The sequence below is a fragment of the Pogoniulus pusillus genome, chromosome 20, assembly GCF_015220805.1.
Source record: "Pogoniulus pusillus isolate bPogPus1 chromosome 20, bPogPus1.pri, whole genome shotgun sequence".
NCBI lineage: Eukaryota > Metazoa > Chordata > Aves > Piciformes > Lybiidae > Pogoniulus > Pogoniulus pusillus.
The window spans coordinates 4,273,999-4,290,145 of NC_087283.1; the positions used below are offsets into that span (position 1 = coordinate 4,273,999).

General features: G+C 42.2%; 1 protein-coding gene across 6 annotated transcripts in view; it reads right to left on the bottom strand.

Moving 5' to 3' along the window:
• Positions 1-16,147, bottom strand: part of ADAMTS18 (ADAM metallopeptidase with thrombospondin type 1 motif 18) — a 184,877-nt gene that overhangs the window by 37,845 nt on the left and 130,885 nt on the right. For 5 of the 6 annotated variants that reach the window (XM_064159946.1, XM_064159947.1, XM_064159943.1 and 2 more), the window contains 8 exons: positions 15,164-15,446; positions 10,341-10,540; positions 9,287-9,370; positions 7,598-7,757; positions 6,883-6,988; positions 3,089-3,226; positions 1,510-1,663; positions 442-537 (listed from right to left, as the gene is read on the bottom strand). In XM_064159946.1, the coding sequence (XP_064016016.1) occupies positions 442-537; positions 1,510-1,663; positions 3,089-3,226; positions 6,883-6,988; positions 7,598-7,757; positions 9,287-9,370; positions 10,341-10,540; positions 15,164-15,446 (1,221 nt within the window). Of the gene's footprint in view, positions 1-441; positions 538-1,509; positions 1,664-3,088; positions 3,227-6,882; positions 6,989-7,597; positions 7,758-9,286; positions 9,371-10,340; positions 10,541-15,159; positions 15,447-16,147 lie in introns of those variants that run through there. The other variant, XM_064159949.1, reaches the window with a different exon arrangement.

Below are 16,147 nucleotides of genomic sequence, written 5' to 3' on the forward strand. Positions count from 1 at the left end.
AAAGAAAACATTGTGGGTAACTAGAGATGAGATTAAATGACAAGTTTCACCTCAAACAAATTACCAGGCTCTTCTAGCACTGCTGGGCAGTGATGATGATGGGCATGGTGGCTTTAGTCTGGATAGCAAATATTATGGCTTAAGCAATGTTTACTTGGAGCAGAATCTGAAGCCTTGATCTAACTTCTGTTACAATGAATGCATTTTCTTACTGATGTAGATTTGCCAGATGTATCTTATCCCATAGCATGACAGCAGAGCATCAATCCCTACCATGCCACTGTGAGCACCAGGCCTGACTACACATATGCAACAGCCTTACAGAGCGATCCAGACAGCAAACATGGAGGGATCTGGATAAAACTGGTTTTGACAGGAGCTTATATTTGACCCAAAACAGTCCAAAATGAGTTAGAATGTCCTATTTATAAACCAACTTACCATGCTTATACCACAAGCTGTTCCTTCTGCTGCTGGCATGAACTTTGTCTCGCATCTGTGACCCACTTTGTGACACCAGAGAGATTTGCATATATCCTGGAAAGACAAAAGTACTCAGTTTAGCACTCAAAATTCCCATCAGTTCCTGGTGTTCAGAAGGAGTAGCAAAGACAGCCCTTTGCTGCTTCAAAATTCATACAAATGAGAAACTTTTCTGAATTTAGAACACCCAGAGTTTCAGATTCATGGCACAGCCATACCTTGTATATGGCCTTGTTTATGCAACATTTCCCTATGCAGTATTTTTATTATGAGACCATAATAGAACAAAAATGGTGTTAAAAACAATAGCACTGTAAAGAGACTAGATTTCCTAAAACATAGGAGAGCCCTGGAAACACAGTCTCTTCACAAGGCTGCTCACTTTCTCTTCTTTACTGGCTGTAGGAGAAAAACAGCTGCCATCACCTGATAAACCTGGTTAGTATAAAACAAATCAAACTGCTCCAGGATAGTAACAGGAGTAAAAGAAGTGGCTGTGCTTCTTTTCAGAATGAGCACTCTAGATTGTTCAACAAAATGTCTTTTCTGAAGAGAGGAGTGCAGCAGTCACTAAAATCATGGGTTCATTTAAATTAATCTTTCATCACAAAGAGTCTAAGTTACATTTTTATTGCTCTAAAACAACCCTATAGATCTTTTCCAGACCTTGCTGTCAATGCATGAGTAAAACAAAACACAAGAAGCTTAGCCCTTCTTACCCCACACCCCATGCAAGCTTTGATCAAAACTCTACTTGCCTGCTAATTTCCCTTAGCATAGTAGGCAAGAGCTCATGGGTCTCATGTGTTCAACTGCACTCCTTATGACTCCTAAAAGAACACATTTCCTTCTGAAAGTCCCCTGGGATTGTGATATTCCTCAGAAGAGGCCAGTACCTTCACAGCACATTGTCAAGCAAGATAAGGCAGAGAAGTAGTCCAGGCCTCTGAAGAACACTTGCACTTATTTAGTGTACTGCAGCTCTCTACCATCATTTTAACTTTTCAAAAGCATATCAACAGGTACCTTTACAAAGCTGAGGTTGCACACTTTTGCTTTCATTCCAAATTGCCATTTGCACTGGGTATCAGCATCATAGATCTGCCCTGGCAGTTTGTCAGGGTATTTATACTGTCCTGTTTGCTTAGGTTCATCAATCAGGCAGGCAGCTTGAGCTGTACTACAATGAGAATGTATATTAATCACGACTGTGATCTTTAGATCAAAATACTTTAATTTGCTACAGACCAGCAAAAACACAGAATATGGTATACAGTACCTTTGACTAGCACTGAAATGAGAATAGCTGCTTGCAGGAGCCAAAAGACCTTGGCATCTTGTTGGTAGCCTGAGTGCAAAGTTTTAAGGAAGCAGGAATTTCCAGGCTTTGGGACAGTTGTGACAAGAAAGAATGGTGTCAAATTCTTTTCCTCCCTTTATTCCTGTGTAACCAAGAGCAAGGTGATCCAGTCTGCTTCTTTCCCTTAAACAGATTCCCAAAACTGGGAATCAACAGATCCAGCAGCACACTGATTTCAGCATTTGCTTGGTGTGCCTTGACAAAGAGAAGGCTGCTGCAGCTTGTGTGCTTTAGGCTGCCTGTGGCCAGCTTACGACCAAAGGTACTCCAGGGTCTACAGTTTTCCTTTGTATATGCTTGAGAACACAGGCCACACTCTGTTGGATTTATCTTCCAAGTGTAGGTCTCTATGGCATGTTGGAAGGCTTATGTGGCTGTTTAGTTTGCTGTTTGCTTGTGTTCTCAGAATAGGTTGCATCATTGCAGCAGAAAGAAATATCATCAGAATTCTATCACCTTTCCTGGCTGCTACTCTAAGGTTGTAACTTGGAATTCAAGGATGAGAGCCACAGAGTTTTATCAAGGTGCTTCATCTTCCCTCTAAGGAATTAACACCTATAATGCCTATATTGCATCTGTGTCTTAGTATTGCCCATGCATTTTTCCAGTAATCCTGTACAGTCTCCCCATGCATCACAAACAAAACAGAAGGCAAGTTGCACAGGAAAGGGCAGCTCTGATGGAATCAAACTTAGACTGAAAGCCAGTTCCTTTCACAGCATCACTGAATAAAGCCACCACGCTGCAGAACTAATTGGCATCTCTTTTCCCTTGTATTTCCCCCCAGAACCACATGAAAAATGTGAGATGTCCTCACTCATGACATAAGCTAGATCAAGAGAGAAACTCCAGTGAGAAAGGCCACTGATATTAATGTACACTTTGTAATGACTTTGGTACCACTGTGTCTGCCCTCTTCTGTGTTCACTTCCTACTCATTCCCTAATAAGCCTAGCTGCTGACAGGAATGCCTGGGAAAGAACAATATGCCAGCCATTACTGCAGGATACTCATGGAGGGTGGCATTCATTCTTTTGGATGGAGGCAGGGCAAAACCTCTCACATACCCCAGCACCTATACACTCTGTCAGCCCGAGTGGGTGGGCTCAGAGAGGACATCAGCTTGAGCACAATTTAAAAGAGGTGAATTTCACACTTAAATAACTTTTATGTCTGTTGAAGAATTCAGACCCCTTTACCAAAGATACATTCCCTGGCAGCAGCCCAGATCTACATCTGACCTACCTGAGGAATTTGTTGAGATACTGCCTGCTGCATACAGACCAAGAAAACACTCCATTGTTTCCTGTGAGTGTGGGAGACATAATATTACCCTCAGCTTTTCTGCAAGGATTTCCTTCTCCATCATGAATCATACCAAAGCTGAAAAGAGAAGAAGGCATGAGAGTGAAAATCTACCTTATTCAGAAGCAAGACAAAATTTGGGGCAGAAGAAACACTTTCTGTGTAATAGCCTTATGCTTGAATTCCACAGGGAATGTGGAATTCAACCCTTTCATTCCAAAGGGACAACATATGCAAACTGCAGATGACTATTAGCATGAAACAAGCTCCAATTACTAGCATTCAAATTTTATGGTCATCATATACTTGCCTGAGGAGAAAAAGACAGGCAAGTTTCAAGAAAGACTCATACTGGTGAAACACGAGAGGAGCTCTGCAGTGTAAGCTAATGACAAGACACTGCCATGTAAGTACCAGAGCTGCAGGTTGTGCCAGAAGCTTTGCAGTTTAATGATTTCTCTTTCTGCAGGAGAGATGTTTTGTGGTGAGAGGGATGGAAGTGGTGGATCTTACGTTCAGTCACGCTTCTACTTGCCAATATATCCATCAGCTTAAAACGCGCAGGCAGTCTGAGCCTTCCTTTGCCTAGTGATAATGAGTGTGACGATGAATGGTGTGGAGGGCAGCATGCAGGGAAGAATCTGTGTCACACAGCTGTAAGCATATAAGAAAACAGCCCTTCTGATAGGAAGGAAGAGCCACATGGCTGCATTCAACAGCAAAGGAAGTGGGGCTGAAGTATGAAGATAAAATAATTCTTATTCTGATCTTGGCCACTAGCTTGCTACACTATCTCAGGCAACTCACTTCCTTTCCCTCACCTTTGTTACACCTTGTCATTTATTTTGTTTAGCCTGTAACCCTTTTAGTGGGATTACTGCTTCAGCCTGCAGCATGATGAGGGCCTGCTCTCACTAGGAGAGGTATTAGGATAACAACAATAACCAATAATAAAAAACATGTTAAAGGTGATAAATTATGTGGCACTTACAGATATAACAGAGCTAATTTCCAGGGTTGTTTTACTTTCACTGTTTTACAGTTACTCATTGTACAGGACATCTGTGAATTTCAATGTGTTTTGGATAGAAATTTCATCTTCTGTTACTCCAGGGTTGAACGACACTGGTGACTCTATGCCTGTAATCTGTGCACGTGCAGAGATTATCTCATTTACTGGACTCAATCCTCTGCTACCATAAATCACTGCAGGCTCATCAGTTACTGCATGTGCTGCCACCCGCTGAGGCTCCACACTTGCTAAAATCTATGGCTCCAGCTACAAGCGGACAAAGAAAGTCCCAGCTGAGTCAGTATCCTTTATGAAATGTTAGCTCTGTTCACATCCATTGCAGCCAAAGAATGGAATGCACAGTTCATCATCTGACACAATGAGCTCTGAATTCCTGAAGAAACTGTTAAGCATTCAGGTAAAAACACAAACTACTTTAAACAAGCCATAAAAACACATGCCAACTGAAGCTACTCAGTGGAGCACAGAGTGTGACACAGTATCATCCTGCTGTGGCATCTCAGGGTTTATATATTCACAGAGGACTTCAGCACCTCCAAGGAAGTCACAGTTTTCTCTCTTCCAAGAATCTCAGAACTACTCTGTTGTCTTATATCACATACTAGGTGGTCTCAGGAAGATGAACAAACAAAGGCATTTGGAATCTGGTGTAGTGTTTTCCCAGGAGATAAGATGTGAAGGACCCTGAACACCAGTCTTATGAGGAATGGCTGAGGGTACTAGAGCTGTTTAGTCTTCAGCAGAGGCAGCTGAGGGGAGACCTCATCACCCTCTGCACCTGTCTCAAAGGAGGCTGGAGATAGGTGGAGTCATTCTCTTCTCACACGCAACAAGTGACAGGAGGATATGGCCTCGAGCTGTGTCAGGGGAGGTTCGGGTTGCATATTAGGACCCATTTCCTCACTGCAAGGGTTATCAGACGTTGGAACAGGCTGTCCAGGGAGGTGGTGGAGTCACCATCCCTGGAGCTACTTAAAAGATGAGTGGATGTGGTACCAAGGGAAATGCTTTTGTGGCAATGGCTTAGCAGCAGTGGTGGGTTTGTGAGCTCTAAGATAGGTGGACTTGATGACCTCAAAGGTCTATTCCAACCTCAATAGTTCTACGAATCTATGATTCTAAGATGCACTTTATCATACTGGAGTATGGAAGTCCATCTAAGAAATGCAGAATAATATGAGAAGCAAAGACAACAATGAAAAAGGGGTGAAAAAACCCACAAAAGAACATTCAAGCATTTCCAACCAGAATCTCTCAAAGCAAATTAAAACATAAAGAGAAAGGAAGACATTAAGAGACTATAGAAGAAAACTCTTGAAAAATAAGCTCTAGACCCGATTCTCTCCTACTTCTGACTGAAAGGCATTAAAACTGCACTGAGGTCAGTGAAGCTGCACTAGTGTGAGAAGATCAGACAATATCTGTTTTACATCTTTGATGCCACTGAAAGCACTGGCACAATTCCCACAGGCTTCACTGGTAGCTGGATTATTCTTTAATTCCTTGTTTCCCTTCAGATGTACAGAAACCTGTGAAAGGGTCACTCACGTAGACATGAGGTCATAGTATATACTGTAGAGCATTTCTGCACAATGGAAACTAAATAGTCCTGATTCAGTCATGCAGAATTGGAAGGATTCATGCCTTGACCAAACAGCAGAATACAGTACCACTGCTTTTCAGGGATATTCTGTGCAGTAATGCTTTATCTGACCCTTGATTCCAGGTTTGTATTGCATAGAGGAACAATGCTTCCCTACAGGCAATGCTTAGACACACTCCAGCTTGAGCCGTGTTAAAACTAGAAATCAAACTCATCATGCATAAAAGAGTTATTTAGGGGGAGGAAAAACCCAAAACCAAGAAAACAACCAAGGAAAGCATAATCTAACAGTCTTTAGACTTAATTCAACTATTCAGAGAACAGCTGAAGCTCTGTAGAAGATTATTACTGATTTTGTTTGAGAGACACAAGGTTCTTAGGAAAGTAACAGTCTTGTTACCACAGAAATGAAATGGAAATCCAATGGGTATAGATAAAGGCAACCAGAAAGATTGTTTTTATCTAAATTAGACACTATGCACAGAGAGGACAAGGAAGGACAGGGTGAATGGAATGCATGGCTCCCAGATCCTATGAAACATCAAGTCTTCTGGGAAAGGGAATTCTGAGAGACTCAGAGAGATCACTCCTCCATACTGTAAACTGCAATGTGGAACAGCCACATAGACAGTAGAAGCAGTGTGTCTACTAGAGCATGGCAGTAATTTGGGAAGCTTGTAGATTATTGTTTGTTCTGATCATCACCTGGAATACATGAAAAGTCAGAAAAAAAACCCCAACAAACCAAAGCTAAAAGGAAAGCAGCCTGGGCAACTAAGTCTCCATTTAATGCTAAAGGAAGCACCTCAGAGTGAAGAGTCTTGACCTTTTTGGTCTAAAATTGCCTGTAGCTTTCCCATCAAATTAGAAGCAAGTATCTGTATCAGATACTAGGTCTCTCTACCTACAGCAGCAAAACTGGTCAGAGTACTACAGTGGTTATTTTTGTGATTGTTGAAGAGATGACATTTAACAAGGCCAACACATTATTAGCTCAACACTCTATATATTCCAATCAATATGTAACTCTCTATAACCAACTGGTGCTGTATTTCCATCCACTTAAATCTTAATTTATAGAAGGAGCATGAAACTTACTTGTGTCCAGATTCATGAGCAATTGTAAAAGCCAGTCCAAGGCCTGTATCTTCATTAATGGTGCAGCTACGGTATTTGCTGCACATGCCACTGATAGGTGCAAATCCTGAAGGAAGGAAGCAGTAGAACAGTTTGTTCCCTCTCCAGAATTCCAAATACATATCATCTCCACTGCTCAACATAAGACAGTCTGTTGCAGTGTATGAAGAAGGTTGTCTGCTTCCTCAGGTTTGTCACAGAGGAACTACTGCAAGTGGTATTTGACAAGAAAGAGACTCCTGTATATGAAGTATAAATCAAACCTAACCTCCTAAAAATCATTTTACTTAGAAAGATTATTCTCCCCAACCCATTCCAAATTTGTGAGGAATCCCATTCGAAAAGGGCAAGTAGTCAAAAAAAAAGGGGGGGGGGGACAATCATAGTGGCTCACAAATATTCTCAGAGTCAAAAACATTCCTTGACAAGCTGACAATCCCAAAGGATGTCTTCAGACAGCTTACTGTGCTGTTTACCATGGGCCAATGATAATTCTTTTTTCCTTCAAGGTATCTCAAAGAACATTTGTAAACATGATCCTGTCCTTCCCTCCTCACAAAGGCTAACACTGTGCAAAAATGGACCTTCTAACTTTAAAACATTTTAGTCTCTATGAATCAAGATGCTGCTGCTGCTGATACCTAGAAGTTTATCAGAATGTGTTTTCATACCATACCTAAAGTATCACAGGGCTCATTTTTCCAAGAGCAGATATCAAAACCCGTAAGCAAGATGGCATGGTCGTGGCGCTTTCCGTTCTTCCCAACCAGAGCAGACTGCCACTGACAAAAGCTGTTCAGTGACTGGTCTGCATGGTGATTAATCAGCAATCCACTCTGTAGGTATTTACAGACACAGAAATAAGGTCATTTCATTGGTACTCAAGAAAAGTGGTTGAAGGTGTAAGAGTTGGATAGGGCAAAGGGAACTAGGTGGTGGAGTCGCCGTCCCTGGAGCTGTTCAAGGCAGGATTGGACGTGGCACTTGGTGCCATGGTCTAGCCTTGAGCTCTGTGGTAAAGGGTTGGACTTGATGATCTGTGAGGTCTCTTCCAACCTTGGTGATACTGTGATATTTGTCCTACATAAACATTTGTATTCCCACGTTAACTGCCAGTGATGGCTGACTCAGCTGATGAGTGAAACTATTACAGCTGTAAAACAAAACCTCCCCTCTCCCCTGACACACAGACGTACCCAAAGTCAGTGGTTGGAATCACAGTGCACAAACAAATTGGATTCATGATAAAGCTGAACAACAAACCACTTGCAGTGTTCAGAAATCGCTGCGAAGGAAAAGTCTTATCCAAGTAGGTGACCCCATCACAAATTTCTTTTCATCAAAACAGATTTTGTCTTCTTTTGTCTCAGCTACCTTGCCAAAAGAATTGGCTCCACTCCCACCTTTTGTTACAGCTATCTTCACTGTGGGACTTTCTGACTTCTTTCTCCTTAACATCCTCACATCCTGGAAATCCCTGCTCAAAATCTATTTATTTGTTTAGATACTTCTTAAGTAGATTTCTCATTCCAGACATTTCTCTTACCAACAAAAACACTAAAACTGGAAATTAAGTTAAGATTTTTCTTACTGGAAGTATTTCAATGTTTTTAAAGAGTGTTTCTATGAAATTAAGATTTTAGTATTAAAACCTGAGAAGCAGTGAAATGCAGACAGTATGATTGTGGAGAGTTTGGGGTTTTATCTCTTTCTCAAGCTTTATACAATTATAGAATGGTTTAGGTTGGAAGGGACCTCAAAGCTCATCCAGTTCCAAACCCCCACCATGGGCAGGGACACCTCCCACTAGAACAGGTTGCTCAAGGCCTCATCCAACCTGGCCTTGAACACCTCCAGGGAGGGAGCAGCCACAGCCTCCCTGGGCAACCTGTGCCAGTGCCTCACCACCTTCACTGGAAAGAACTTCTTAACACCTAGTTTAAGTCTCTCCCCTTCCCGTTTAAAGCCATTACTCCTCATCCTGTCATTACAAGAAATTGTCAATAGTCCCTCCCCAGCCTTCCTGTAGGCCCCCTTCAGATCCTGGAAGGCCACTATAAGGTCCCCTCGAAGCCTTCTCTTCTCCAGGCTGCAGAGTCCCAACTCCTGTAGCCTGTCCTCATAGCAGAGCTGCTGCAGCCCTCTGAGCATCTTTGTGGCCTCCTATGGACTTGCTCCAACCGTTCAATGCCCTTCTTGTGCTGGGGGCTCCAGAACTGCACACAGCACTCCAGGTGCAGTCTGGTGAGAGCATGTCTTAAGAGCTATCTAATGGAAGTTCATGTTCATACTGTGGGAACACCCAGTGCTTCCTGTGAACAGGAGCAAATGAAGCACACCACACACAAATTCTAACACAACTTACAGGCTCTTGTTCCAAAAGAAGAAGGCTCACAACGATAATGTTTATATCACTTCCAATTGTTCCATCTTTAAACAGACTGGAGACCTGCAACAAATATTGAATAGGAAATATCATCTATCTTTTTTTAATAGATTAACCACATGTATTGAGTTACTGCATTTGGCTTCAATTTTCACTGCAAATTAATGGAGTTATGTATCTTGTAGGATTTATCCAAAAGAGCTTAACCCAGAAAAAGTATGTCCCAAATCACTATGGCTCACTCAAAAACCTAGAAAACCTTCTATAGATTTCAAACAGGCTTTGTTCTGTCCTTGGATTCCTTGATCAAGTGTAAGCAATTTAAAAGTTCAAGTTTTGTGGCACACAAACAAAGAGCAAAGCCACAAAGGAGAATAGACTGCTAGGTAAATTACATTCTTTTTCCTCAAGAATCATTTTTGTTTCAAGGAGAGACATCAGAGCAAACAGACTAAACTTGATCACACTAAATGAAAGTTTCATGTTCACAGATTCACAGATTGCACTGGGTTGGAAGGGACCCTCAAGGGTCATCTTGGCCAATGCCTCTGCAGCGAGCAGGGACACCTCCAACTACATCAGGTTCTTTCTTGTACTACAAAAGAAGTACTTTTAAACAGAACATTTTTACTACTTTCCAAGGTGATTTTCTTTTTTTTCCCCTGGAGTTTGTTGTCAGAGACATGGTAATCGAGAGATGTGTTTTTAAACAACTTGTTAGAAGTAACACATTAGAGGAGGCTTGGAGAAGAGTTGTGTAGGGTGCCCCTGCTCTTTTTCCTATCAGTTTGCCTATGAAAGGCAAAACACCGGAACAGGCTTCCCATAGGGACTGGAATCTTGTTCTCTGCAGACACTGAAAGCTGCCTGGATGCATTCCTCTGTGACCTGCTCTAGGAGATCCTGCCCTGACAGGGGGGTCAGACTGGCTAATCTTTTGAGATCCCTTCCAACCCCTAGTGCTTTAAGATTCTGTGATACTCTGACACAACATTCCACAGGGAAAGCAGAGTTCAGCTGCACCACAGCTTACCATATTCATAACTGTTAAAATGTACGTTGTCACATTTTCCTTGCCATGTTTCTCCAACATTTTTTTGTCTGCCACAACAAGAGTTTCAACATTTAGGCTCCCATTTTTCTGAATTTTAGCAGATGATCTTTTGAACCTTGCAGAAGTCCCATATTCATCTGAGCGAATGTATGTCTCTTCTGTGGGTGGCTTAGGTGCATCTTAAAAGAAATAAAACTCAGTTTTGGAAAAGGTTCAGATCACCCTTGAGCAGTTTCATCAGAAAATGAAGTATCACAGGTTTAGAGGCTCAGATTATTTTTACAGCATGTGATTTAATACTTATGGCTAAGTTCTTGTATATTTATTAAAAAGGACCTGATTCATTCCTGAGGGAAGGATGGCTACAGGGAGAGAAGGAAATGGGAGAACCACAGTCATATGCAATAAGCAGTTTAAAGTAAGGAATTAATCTAATAAAATGGTAGCATCTGTGGCAAAATAACACAGAGAGAATTGTTAACAGAGTATCTGCAGTTTCCCTGTCCTTTTTGATAACTTCCTGAGACGTTTGGCATGTGCTATTTACATAGCAGTTGGTAAAAAAGTGCTTTCCACAACAGATGTCCACCATCAGTACAGAAAGCAGACACACACCACAAGTGAGATTCCTGCCAGCCTGCTCTTGTGATTGACATGAGCCTTCTACACCAATCGCCACTGTGATTGTTCCTGCTGGGAATGTATTTATTTAGGATAGGAAATGTGAGGCAACAGCAAGGAGGGCTTGACAGCAGGATATGCACATCCAGCCCACACTCCCCAAGGCCAGGGTGCACTTTTTCCCCCTCTGCTTGTGTAGCACAGCAAGAGAATGGTCTCTACTTCTCCAGAGACAGAAAATGGGCAATCTGTGTCCTACACCCTGTAACACTACTTCTGCATAAACCTACACTGCCTCTGCACCAAGACTCAACTGAGAGGCCACTTACCATACTGTTTGGACAACAACAGAAGGTTTTTTGGCATAGGATGTAACACGACACAACTGAGGGAGCCTCAGGTAATTAAAAAAATCCTGCATGTGCCTCCAAGTTATTGCAGCAACAGAGCTAAACCAGACACTACTTTCTTCCATGCCAAACTGGGAACTCAAGAACACCATAGAATGCACAACAGTGGACTGCTTAAAAGAACTAGGTCACACTGAACTATATTTAACACTGCAAGTGACTCTCCTAGTAGACTTTAAAATGCATCACTCATTATAAACAATTGTGCTTCACAAGCTCAGAGAACTTTTTCTCTTCTGGAAGCACATCAAGACATGAAGACATGCTTCACCCAAGAGTGCAGCATTCAGTCCAAGGCACACCACTTGCCATGTACTATTTGAAGGCAATACAACTTTAAGACATTTGACTCATAAATCCATGAGCAGTGAAGTTTTGCTCTTGAATTAACTTCACTGCTACTAATAAAACCTGAGCAGCAGCAATATTTCAAGCATGATTTACTAACTACAGTCCAGTTAACTTTCATGATCTAAAAACATTTTGATTGTGAAGAAGAGTTTGAAAGATGATGGCTTCACTAGGTGCATACAAATTGCCAGCATATAAAACTTTACAAGACTGAGTGGGACAAGCTACTTTTATGACACTAGAAGTGGCAGTGTGCTCTTGCCTCATCTGTTCAGCAAGTCTGGACTGCCTTGACTAGGCAGAGGACTGCCTTCCAGAAGACTGCATTTGCTATGCCTTTGTTCATTCAATCTGGCATTTTTTATTCCAGGTGACCAGACTGGACTTTGTTGAAGTTTTGCAACACTGCTGTGAGTCCAGGTGTCAGAAGAACAGTAAAGCCATGTAAAAACTACAAACTGAAGGAAGGAAAGAAGGAAGGAAGGAAAGAAGGAAGGAAGGAAAGAAGGAAGGAAGGAAAGAAGGAAGGAAGGAAAGAAGGAAGGAAGGAAAGAAGGAAGGAAGGAAAGAAGGAAGGAAGGAAAGAAGGAAGGAAGGAAAGAAGGAAGGAAGGAAGGAAAGAAGGAAGGAAGGAAAGAAGGAAGGAAGGAAAGAAGGAAGGAAGGAAAGAAGGAAGGAAGGAAAGAAGGAAGGAAGGAAAGAAAGAACAATTCTGGAAGGGATGCTGCCTTTACTGGAGTGATGTATTTTCTTCTATGTCCTGTATTTGCCCCCAAAAAATTACATATGGTTTTCTTGGTAGTGTTAGTGACCATGAGACCAGCTTGTTCTACAGATTAATCATGGTTGGCTGTGGAAATAGGTTGCTGTTTCTCAGAACTCCTCCTTCCCTTCTCTCAGAAGGTTACAGGTAAGTACTGCATGAAGTCAAAGACTGCAGGATGTGAACAGAAAGTTTTGTGGTTAAGGCAATTAAATGCAGTTTTGCTTAATTGGGTCCTAACGGCATCTGACACTGAGTTCCTAAGCAATGATGGGTAAAATCACTTATACTAAACTCACCACAGCTGGAAGCTAATTGAGTGTTCTTCGTTTAACCTAAAGCCAGCTTGAATATGTAGCTAAGAACTGATAGCTGTAACTGAATTTACTGAATATATAGAGACACATCCACAATTACAGAAGCATATACTCTGACAAGCATTGCAAAGAAAAACTCAGTTTATCCATTTGGTACCCAGAAGGAACAGTAATTTGTGACCTCTCCTGTGTCTGCAAGTCCTGTTTATAAAGCAGGAATAATGACAATATCTTCTCACATGGCAGGAGGTTATGAAAATAGAGCGTTCAAAATGCACTCATTTATTATAAGCACCGAGTAAAAGCTCAACAGGACATGAATAATTGTGAACTTGGACGAGCAGCCACAGGGGTTACAGTAAATAAGGCACAAGACCACAGTGAACTATGCAAATAAACTCAACCGCTGTGGAGCAGGTGAGCTAACTGAGCACCACGACCCTCTGAACTCAAGCAGGCAGCAGGAAAACCAGGCTGGAGGGAAAGGGAGTATGTATGGGGTAGTTTTGAACTGCATCAGAGTGCACACGTTTACAGGTGGACTCACAGGGTTACGCATCCAGCATCTGAGGTCTTCATCTCAAACCTAGGGAGCAGGATTTTCGAAGCAATGGATTTTTAGTGAGCAGTTTTCAGGCCTCAGACAGGCCTCAGTCTCAGCCAGCCACCTTTTCATGAATTTACAGATTGCAGTGGGTTGGAAGGGATCCTCATAGGTCATCTTGTCCAATCCCCCTGCAGTCAGCACAGACACCTTCACATAGATCAGGCTGCCCAGGGCCACATCAGGTTTGATCTAGAATGTCTCCAGCAACAGGGACTCAAGCAAATCCCTCAGCAGCCTGTTCCAGTATTTCACCACTCTCATTGTAAATAACTTCCTCCCAGTGTCCATCCTAAATCTCTCCTGCTCCAGTTTCAAACCATTGCTCCACCATGTATTGCTACAAGTCTTTCTAAGCAGTCCTCCCCAGCCTTCCTGCAGGTCTGCTTCAGATGTTGAAACCCAGCTATGAAGTCTCCCCAGAACCTTTTCCTCTCCAGGCTGAACATTCCCAATTCTTTCAGCCTCTCTTCACAGAAGAGGTACTCCAGCCCTCTGATCATCTCTGCAGCCCTGCTCTGGACCTGGGGGTCCCAGAGAAGGACACATTACTCTGGGTGAGGTCTCACCAGAGCAGAGTAAAGTGGCAGAATTATCTCTCTCAACCTCCTGGCCATGCTTCTTTTGATGCCGCCTGGGATGCCATTGACCTTGTGGGCTGCAAGTGCACTTTGTTGGCTCATGCCCACCTTTTCATCCACCAGTCCCCTCAAGTCCCTTTCTGCCAGGCTGCAATCTGTATCAATATCAAGGGTTGCTCCAACCTAGTGCAGGGCTTTACAGTCTGCATTACTGAACCTCATGAGATTGTTCTTGGCTCACCTGCCCATCTCCCTTCTCACTCCTTCCCTTCTATTTGGTTTCTCTTTCTTCCTTACATACCTTTCAGAAAAGGAATCTGCTCATTTTCTCAGAACTCAAGTAGAAAGTTGGAAGAATACAACTGGACTGAGACAATGTTTTCGATACTGCATGGAGTCCTGGAGACCCTCACTAAGAAACAAGCTCAGAAGCAGATCAGCTTTCAAAAATAATCAACGGAATGCTGTAAGTATAGACAGAGGGTCCAAGGGGGCTCTAAAATGTTCTGTGATTTGAAGGCCTAATGAAGGACTCAGAACAGACCCTGGTGGGATAATATATTCCAATATGTTTTTTAAAGAGGTGGCTCAAAAATCCTCTTTAAATTATATGGGAGATTCTTTTTGAAGATCTCAGTTGCTGAAAATTTCATTATGAAATGGTAAGTCCTGCAAGACTTGCTCTCTGTCCTCTCAGAAATGAATGATTTGGAAAACTTCTTTCCCCAAACTAACAGAGAGCAGTTCAGAGACATGGTCTAATGGTCATGGAGGTGTTGGGTAGAAGGTTGGAGGTGATGATCTTAGAGGTCTTTTCCAACTGTAATGATTCTATGATGCTAGGGACTTGGCATCCACCGCTGTGCAGATTTGTTTACTGAAAGCCAGGTCAATGTCAAGAAAATCAGGCAAGGGCTCTTTTAATCTAGGCAGAGAATAAGAAAACTAAACAGTTATTCTGACAGTTTAACAGAACAGGTAAGGGTATCAATTTAAGAGAAACCCCAGATTCTTGTATCTATTTGACTTTAGAAGTGTGCAATTTAAACTGATTATGTCTCCATCAAAAAGGCGACTGCGAACCACCCCTCAGAGTCAGCACACAGTCTCTAAGAGCCACTACCTCAAAGAAAGAGAGAAAGTTTCCTTACATACATTTCTTGCGCCGTCCACAAAAATGTTGCTTTTGAAACCTTCCATGGTGGTAACCATTAGCTTGAGCATGATACTTGTGGGAAGTGTGAATTCTGTGATGGCCAGAAGGAAAGTGCTTGGGCTTGGCCTGCGCGGTGTAGCGGTACACCTTCTCCTCTGCAGTTCGCTTGTACAACACATGGGGATGGTGTCCAGCAGGTGATGTGTAGTTGTGCTCCTGTGCTAGCTGCTGAGGTAATGGAGATATAAGGAACTCGATCTTCTGTGTCCTTATCAAACCTGACTGAAAAAAGAAACAGCACCACAAATTAGAGAAACGACTGTCAAGGTTCACAGCTGGAACACGCTGCCTCTCAAAAGCAATCTCCTTTCAAAGCCTAGACAGACTGAAATGTTTTCCTCTGAACTGGAGTCACTCAAGAGAGAATCTCTGTAGCTTTCCCAATTGAAGCACACACTGTTCTCCTTTGGAGATGACCAGGTCTCACATTTGGAAGGCCACAAACCAGGGATGTTGTGGGACTGGCAGCACCATAACACAGTACCATGAAGTTATAGCAATCCACTCTTTAACAGCAGAGGTCTGTTTATGTGTTTGTGCACAGAACATAGAGTCCTATAAAAAGACATTTGATGCTTCTGCAAAATACAGATTCTAATAAATGCATAATACATTAATAAACACAAACATTAGATTAAGATTCAGGTCTTTTACAGAAGAAGGTACTACCAGGTGGGAATCCTGGACGTAAAGTGACTCTAAATAGGACGTTATAATAGAGCAGCACAAAGTGGAAGTATCTGAGTAGTTTAATGCTATCATTCAGTAACCAACTCCCTGCAATTTAATCATCATAAATGCAATTTAAAATTTAAGCCCTCCTCCAAGAGAAAGCTGATCAGGGAAAGCAAGTATCTGATTGTTTTCCTTCGTGGATCTCTAAGAGGCAGAAGTAAGTATGGGAAAACTACACTGTAGTTTTC